The sequence below is a fragment of the Drosophila mauritiana genome, chromosome X (genome assembly GCF_004382145.1).
Source record: "Drosophila mauritiana strain mau12 chromosome X, ASM438214v1, whole genome shotgun sequence".
Taxonomy (NCBI): Eukaryota; Metazoa; Arthropoda; class Insecta; order Diptera; family Drosophilidae; genus Drosophila; species Drosophila mauritiana.
The window spans coordinates 12077248-12086404 of NC_046672.1; the positions used below are offsets into that span (position 1 = coordinate 12077248).

General features: G+C 44.6%; 1 protein-coding gene across 3 annotated transcripts in view; it reads left to right on the plus strand.

Moving 5' to 3' along the window:
* LOC117148735 (teneurin-a) overlaps window positions 1-7460 on the plus strand; it is a 126923-nt gene extending 119463 nt beyond the window's left edge. For all 3 annotated transcript variants that reach the window (XM_033316304.1, XM_033316303.1, XM_033316305.1), the window contains exon 17: window positions 590-7460. In XM_033316304.1, the coding sequence (XP_033172195.1) occupies window positions 590-4482 (3893 nt within the window). In that variant the 3' untranslated portion in view covers window positions 4483-7460. The remainder of the gene's footprint in view (window positions 1-589) is intronic.
* Window positions 7461-9157: the final 1697 nt, after the last annotated feature.

The following is a 9157-nucleotide window of genomic DNA, read 5'->3' on the forward strand; positions in this document are numbered from 1 at the left end:
CTGAGGAAGGGAAAATCCAGAGCAGTAAAAACAAACAGCTGCAGGAACTTGGCGTTTAGCTTAAGCAAATGATCAACAAACCAAGGGAAAATCGAGTTTGGAATGGGAATGGACCGTTAAGGAAGTGCGAATAAATTTGATGACCAGTTAAAAGGAATGGCCCAAGGAGCTGGGAATGAATAAATGAGTCAATTATCTGGCAAGGACAACGAGTGTGCGACTTTTTTTTACGACTTTTCCCAGCGTTCGAGGGAAAAGGTAATCAAATGCCGAGCAGATGTTTTTCCAGCATTTTCAGCCACCCATTAGGTAGTAAATAAAGTTGATAAGCTGCGCTTGTAAAGAAAAAGTTGCGTTTAACTTCCAGTAAAGTGCTCCTTTAACTCGGCGCACATTAAAAATTAACTCGACCCATCAAATTGGCAACTCTTTCTTCGTAATTAATTCGTAAAGTGCTAAAAGTTATTCCAATACTGCCAATGTAAACAAAACACACCCAATAAATATACAGATCAAATAGTGCGAATGCATACTTTATTTTACTTTTCTATGATTACATCGTCATGTTTTTTTACCCATAATATTTCAGGATCTCTGCACGTTTTGGCCTTGGAGCACTATTTGCCCTCGCACGATGAGAACGGCGAGTTCCACATTCCCTTCCCGCCGTCCAGTGAGATATACGTGTTCAACCGATATGGCCAGCACGTGGCCACCAAGGATCTGACCTCCGGTAAGACGCGCTATAGCTTCCTGTACTCGAAGAACACCAGTTTCGGCCGATTGTCAACGGTAACTGATGCTTCCGGCAATAAGATCCAGTTCCTGCGCGACTACAGCAATGTGGTGAGTTCCATTGAGAACACGCAGGACCACAAATCGGAGATCCAGATCAATGGCATTGGCATCATGACCAAGCTGAGCGAGAAGGGTCGCCAGGAGATCGAGCTGGACTACGATAGTAACACGGGTCTGCTGAATTCGCGGTCCTCTGGCGGTGAGACATACATCTACCAGTACGATGAGTTTGGACGGGTCACTGGCATGATACTGCCCAGCGGTGAGATCGTGAGAATCACCTCCCAGCTGGCCGATAGCCAGGGTCTCACAGTGTACGTCCATGCCTCCGTGGAGTCCCTTTTCTCGAGGGAACGGATCGCCGGCGAGGCCAATGAGCTGCTGGTTCTGGGCGGAGTGCGATCCACTTTTCTGAAGCGCGGACAAGCCCACGCCGATGCGGAACTGAAGGCTAACAACACCCTGGTTATCCATGGCGATAATGGCGTGGTGGTGGAGGCCTCTGCCGTGGCCAGACACCCCCTGCTGGAGGCAGCTCTGCCCGTGGAGGCGGAAATGCTGGCCATGTGGTCACATCAAAGTGTCACCATGGGCGAGGGACTGACCAACTCAATGTACTCCGTCTACAGTTTGGTGGGCGATGTTAGGAATCCGCAGCAGACGCTCAACCGTGAGATTTGGGTCAACCAGTCGCGGGTGATTGGCGTGGAGTTCGATCAGTTCACCAACCGGGAGACCTTCTACGATGCCCGACGCACCCCGATCCTGATAGTGGCCTACGATCAGTCTGGTCTGCCCAAATCCTATTACCCCACCAATGGCTATCCGGTAAACATCACCTACGATCGATTCAATCGCGTCGAGGGCTGGGCCTGGGGTCCAGCGGAGCTCAAGTACAGCTACGACCGACATGGTTTGCTCTCGGAGATTACCTCGCAGCAGGATGGCATCGTGTCCTTCGTGTACAATGACTGGAATCTGGTCTCTGAGATCGGATTGGCCAGCCAGCGAAAGTTTGTGCTGCAGTACGATGATGCCGGCGGTTTGAGGCATGTGGTCCTGCCCTCCGGAACTCGACACAGCTTCAGCATGCAGACCTCGATTGGATTCATCCGCTGCACCTACACGCCGCCGGGCAGCACAAGGGCCTATCTTCAGCACTACAGCCATGCGGGAGCCCTGCTCCAGACGATCCTACCGGGCGATGGGGCCCGCATCGTATACCGCTACAATGCCGCTGGCCAGTTGACGGAGGTGGTCCATGGAGATGGAAGGAGTGAATTCCAGTACAACGAGGCCACCGGAATGCCGAGCACCGTTTCGCACACGGAACGGGAATTGGAGTACCGATGGGACTTCGAGTATGCCGCCGGCTTGCTGGCCGAGGAGAGGATCGATTATGTGGCCAAAACGGGCCTGAGCAATGCCAAGTTTAGCTACGAGTACGATTCCCAGCTGCGAGTGGTGGCCCTGCAGGGCAGGATCGGTGGTCAGAGTCTGCCGACACAGGCCTTTGCCTACGATCCGCGCACGGGAAGACCCAGCCTGATTGGGCAGTTCCGATTCTCGCAGCCGGCGCAGAATCAAACCCAATTGCATGACGGAACCGCCAGCTTCACACGGACGGTCGATGGACGCTTCCAGACGCAGCGAATGGCCCTAGCCATCCATCGGCTGGAGGTGTTCCGCATGGAGTTCTCGTATGGAGTGCACGGCAGGATCTCGCAGACGCGCACCTACACGCGGAACATGGCGGTAAACAGCTATACGAATGTGAAAAACTACACATGGGACTGCGATGGCCAGTTGGTGGGCGTGGAGGCCCAGGAACCGTGGGGCTTCCGGTACGATGACAATGGCAACCTGCTGTCGCTCACCTATAGAGGCAACACGATACCAATGGAGTACAATGCCCAGGACAGGATTGTGAAGTTCGGCGAGGGGCAGTATAAGTACGATGCGAGGGGTCTTGTGGCCCAAAATGCCAGAGAAGAGCGGTTCCATTACAATACCCAGGGCCTGCTTGTCCGGGCCTCCAAGCGGGGTCGCTTCGATGTACGCTACTACTACGATCATCTGAAGCGTCTGACGACGCGAAAGGATAACTTTGGCAATGTCACACAGTTCTTCTACACCAACCAGCAACGACCTTACGAGGTCAGCCAGATATACTCGCCGCGGGATGGCAAGCTAATGTCACTGACCTACGACGATGTGGGTCATCTAATCTACGCACAGGTGTACCGGCACAAGTACTATGTGGCCACAGATCAGAGTGGCACTCCACTGATGCTCTTCAACCAGTACGGCGAGGGCATTCGGGAGATAATGCGTTCACCATTCGGTCACATTGTCTACGATTCCAATCCATATCTGTATCTGCCCATCGATTTCTGCGGCGGCATTCTGGATCAGGTGACCACGCTGGTGCACATGGGCGATGGTCGAGTATATGATCCATTGATTGGCCAGTGGATGTCGCCGGACTGGCAGCGTGTTGTGGAGAGGATCATCACACCGACGCGCTTGCATCTGTACCGATTCAATGGCAACGATCCCATTAATGTCGGCCACGAACGTCACTATCCAGAGGACTTTGCCGCCTGGATGCGCACCCTGGGCTACAATGTGGGCAATCTGGTGCCTCAATTGGCCCGGGATCTGTGGCAACCGCCAGCACTTTGGGGCCGACCACCCGCCAATCCGGTGGCCCTGAATCTGCGGCGACCCTTCGATAACATTCCCACCATGGCGGTGGAGAGCGGCTTCCTGGCTCACCTAAACGTGCGCCGAATGTCGGACTTCGAACAGCTGTCGGCACCACCGCGTTCCGCCCTCAAGTGCGATGTGATGGACCCATCGCCCAAGACAATCGGATCCGATACGGAGCCACCGTTTGGCAAGGGCATTGTCGTCTCCCGTACCGCCGATGGCCAAGCCATAGTGTCCAGTGTACCAGCGGCGAATGCCATCTACCGGGATGTCTACACTAGTGTATTCAATCGTTCCAAACTACTGCCATTCACCTTTGTGGTTCACAATGCCCAGCAGGACTCGTTCTTCTTCGTGAAGGAGGATGCCTGGCGGGCCACCGAGGACAGGCAGCAGCTGAAGCGTCTGCAGGGTCAGGTGAACACCACGTTCCATGAGATCACAAGGGAGGCGACTGTGGGCAGTGGACCAGCGGGAGCAGCCAGTGGTGGTGCCGGCTCCTCATCTTCCTCGTCGTCATCATCCGGTGGTGGCTCGTCCTCCAATACGGGCAACTATCTGGACGTTAAGATTCACGGGGCACACGCCATCATTAATCTGCGCTACGGCACCACAGTAGCCAAGGAGCAGCAGCGACTGATGCACCACGCCAAGCTGACGGCGGTGCGAAAGGCGTGGCACCGCGAAAAGGAGGCACTCCGCAGCGGACTGACCACGGCACTCGAGTGGAGCCAGCAGGAGACCGATGAGATCCTGAAACAGAGCTATGCCAATAACTACGAGGGTGAGTACATCCACGATGTGAATCTTTATCCGGAACTGGCGGAGGATCCGTACAACATCAAGTTCGTGAAGAAGAAGGGCGCCACCGGCGGTGCGGCGGGAGTGCCCAATTCGCGACGTCGACGCCGCAGATCCACCGATCTTATCCAGGAGGACGAGGAGGAGCTCCACCGCGAAGCCGACTGTTAGCTCCGTAGGAAATCCCTAAAAACCAGCCACTAAAACGCGAGGAGCGCAGTGAAAACCGAAGAACAGGAGACATAATTATTTATATTTATACATATATATATATAAACATATATATATATATATATATATATGTAGTACATAAATCTATGTTATCGAACCAGTTTTTTGATGTCAAGGAACATTATATATATATATATATACACGTATACATAAAATATTTTTTTTTATTGTTAGCCACTAGAGAAAAGTAAAGAAAGAAAATTAATGAAAATTAAGAAAGCGACATGCCAACATAATCCCATGTAGCTGCATGTACGTTTATATATGTGTGTGTGTGTGACGTCAGCTAAGCCGCAGATACATTTACAGTACAGATACAGATTACAGATACAGCCGCGGATATAGACGAAGTTATAGATATACAGATACATATATATATATACATCATATATATATATATTCATCATATATATATATATATTTATATATATATATAGTATATATATATAAAGATAATGGATAGTATAGTGTAGTAGTCATACGAGCATAAAGCGTACCATAACATACAGAACATATGTACATGCATACTCACCACAATAAGGGGCGCAGGAGGAAAATTAGCGGGGCGGGAAATTTATGGGAATGGGCGTATCTAATTTTTTTCGTGGTACTCGAGCTTTTTGAGACTGGCATAGTTTTAAACAAAACCAATTGAACGGCAACTGACCGACGGACCTTCAGGAGGTGATCCCTTGGATCTTCCATTTGATACCAACCATCCAATGTACATAAGCGGAAATGGAGAGAGAGGTGGCGGGAACGGAAACGGAAGTGGACATTTTGAAGGACAGGCCCAGACCAAAACTCACACACACACACATAGACACACCGACGGACTCACTACACTAGACAACCGGTTTTGGGGTTGTGGGAGATTTTTGCTTAGCGAAAGCTTTCTCTCGTTTGCTTTGCACAGTGTCAGCTTTGAAAATTAAATGGATAACAAAAAAATAAGAAACGTAATTATAGAGATCGAACAAGAAAATGTAGCTGTTAGGTAAAGTGTTTTTTTTTTTTAATAAAATATAAAATGATATATATTAAATATAGAACACACACACACACATATTTATAGCGAGAAACCTATAGCTGTAATGTTCTTATAGATAAGTTTAAGTTTCGTCCTACTTAATTAATTAATTTATTCATTATTATTGTTCATACATATATGGCCGAGGCAAGGGCAAACACATCCACAATCCAAAAAAATAAGAAAAAAAATATTAAAAAGTATATATCGAACTAATTTTAATTATACATATTAATGCTATTATTATGTGGAAAGTGAAATGTTTTGTTATTATTTGTAAGTCTGCTTTTCTCGAACTCAGCTCAATGCGGCCCAAATAAACTCAACACCATAAAACGAATCGAAATAAATAAAGCTTAAAAACAGTATTAAAAACAACACAAACACGAAATAGATATATGATTTCAGCTTTGGAACCCAGATCGAGATCGTTGAGCTTTCCGTCCAATTTGATTGAGATTGCCAGGGATCCAGACAGATATTAGATGCCAATTAAAGTAGAATTTGACCGGATTAGTTGACCAATTTTGCTTCGCTTTAGAAAAACCCCACTTTTTGCAGCTCGAATTTCACTTATTTTCCATGAATTGGTGCTTATCGAATTTATTGCCACAACTATATGTGTAGGTATAGTTAAATAATTGCGTGTGTGTGTTGATCGTTTCCTTGCCTCCTAGAAACTAAGGAAAACATTGCTAATAACAAAATACCGTAGAAAAGGAAAACAAAAGATTGCTGAATTAGTTGCGAGCAAGCAAGAAAACGAAATTTTATAAAAATTACCAACTCGAAAACCAGACCACAAAACGAGGCCAAAACGATCGATCAATTGGACAAGAAGGGAGCATGGGGAGCCAGCCAAGTAGAACGCAGCTTAGAGCAGAATGAGTGTCCGTTCATGGAAGCGAGTGTTGTCCGCCGAAGAGCGACAGGTATATTGCTAAATGTCCGCTCAAGAAAGAAATTTTGTCCGTACATCAGGTAGAGAGAAAGAGTCCGCGTGCGTGCGATAGCGTTATATCAAAAAATATGAATGGAAATTCGGTGTCGCCCGACATTTGCCGGAGTATCTGTGTATATATATTAAGGCTAATCAAGGTAAACTAGTGTTATATCGTATATGGCACCGTGCATCGTAATCTCTAGTTATATACAAGAAAAAAACAAAATATACAAGCTCACACAGAAGTGTGCGAACATTTTTTTTGGCTTTTTTTTCTCCATCGTTGTCGCGCCTAACTAGATGTAAAATAAACGAGACAAACTATTGGATAAATGGCATATATAAATATAAATAAATATATGTAATATGTATAGGAGTCTATATGTTAGTTGTACGTGTGCGGGGTACCACTGTACTTTCCGCTCGAATTTCTCCCATCTGGTTTTTGATTCGTTTCCATTTCCGTTTCGTTGATTGGCAAACCAAAACAATTCGAAAAAGAGCAGGAGTCAGTTACCTATTAGAATTTGGCAAGCATAAAAAGCAAACAAGCAACAAAATGAAAACAAACAAAAAAAAAACGAAATGAAATTGCTTCAAAAGCAAACAAAAAAAGATAAACAAATGGCACACTAAAATAAATATTATTGATTAGAGCAAACTATAAAATGGCTTGAGAACGGAGAAACCGAAATAAAATAGAGTAAAAGTAAAATATAAAACAAAACAGCAGACGCAGCAAGAAATATTTATGTGTACATAACTGAAAACCCAAGTATTTTAGGATATTTATGTTAGAGCTACACAAACTTCAACTTAAACCGAAGGACTAACTTACAACTAAACCTAAACTTAATACTAAAATAATGCTAAAGTTGAAAGGCGAAAAAACGATGAGAAATACTTAGCAAATAAAGAAACAGGGAAACAATTGAGATAAATTAACATTTAAACGTTTTGCACACCACAAACAAAATAAACAAGCTAAACAACAACTATAACAGAGCTCACACAGATACAAACACACCCTCCCACATACACCGACATAATACAGATGCAAGTACATATACACTCGACAGCAAAGCAAACAACAAAATTTAGCAACAACAAGAATTTATGAGATATAATAAACAAATAAACAAAATAATATAAACAAACCAACCAAAAGGCAGCGACGCAACAAGAAAAGTTGAAATACTTATTATAAACAAATAAACGCAGAGGAGAACAATTTAAAAAAAAAGAAGAACAAATTATATTTATTAGACAAAATAGCAGAGAAGATGAATCTGTAGTATATCGAACTATGTAATTCACAAATAGTAAATAAACCGAGGCAAACCAAGCAAACCTAAGGAATATTGTAGGGCAAATTCAAACTAATTGAGAAACGAACAGAAAACATCCCAACTTTTTTTTGTCTGTGTAAGCTTAGTGGAGAATTCAAGGGTCGGCGGGGCGGACACCCCCCTCTGCAACCCCCGCATTGTCAATGCAAACGATAAACGATAACCCCCATTCATCACCTAGAACCCCCTAGGCATATGCATATATGTATCTATCGGTAAATGAACAATTATATATGGCATTATATTACCACAGCAGAACAGTAAACTAAAATGACATAAACTAAAGGTAATTACGATAATTATTGCAATAATGATAATGATATACCATATATGTAATGATTTCAACGCGAAACGAGAATATTTTAAGCGTATTAAGTTGAACTATATTATATATGAAAATATATAAATGGATAAAAAACAAAACAAAAAACATGCGACAAGCGGTAAAGATAAACCAAAACAAAAAAAAAAAAGAAAACCACACAACACAACTTCTGAGGATATCAAGGGTCTAAGAATAAATAAAACTAATGAATTAATTAAAAATAAATAAATGAATATGAAAACTAAATGTGAAGCTATACCCCTGTGTTTTTATTGAATTTCGCTTATCTCAGCCACTGAATGCGGATTATATTTGAGTGCGACCATTATGAAAAGTAAGTATTTAAATTATTCAAGCAGATTCTTATAACAAATAAGTATTTCTGAGTATGCTAAGAGTTATTTTCGCCTAAAATACAACTTGTAATAATTTGATGATGCGGTTTGAAAGTTACACCCAATTTGATCCTGCAGCTGTGCATATATGTACATATTGCAACTATGCTCATGAATAGCGTTGCTTAAATACCCTGGAAACGTGATCATTGAAGCAGCGGGTGAATGTCAGTTGAACCATTTGGCCCCCAAGGAAGTTAAGCCCCAAAATGCATACATAATAATCAACTCAGTTGGTGTTGCTGCTGCGACGTTGCTGCTGTTTTGGCCAGAGCGTTGACACACATGCATGCCAAATGCGTTTTGCGGGGGCTGAGGGGCCTGGGGGTCGCTCCGGCTTTTGCCAAAAGATTTGGCCAGGCCACGTTGCCGGAGCCAGCAGCTGTACTAGATTTGAGTGAAATGTTGCTACTTGTGGGTGGGTTTCGTGGGTCCTGTAACTGCTACGACTGCCACAGCCAAAGCCAGTGCATCACCACAGCCCCCATCCCCCCCACCACCGTTCCAATCTCCATCTCCATCTGCAACTGCAGCTGCAGTTAAATATTCAAATTTATACAAAGCATCTTCAGG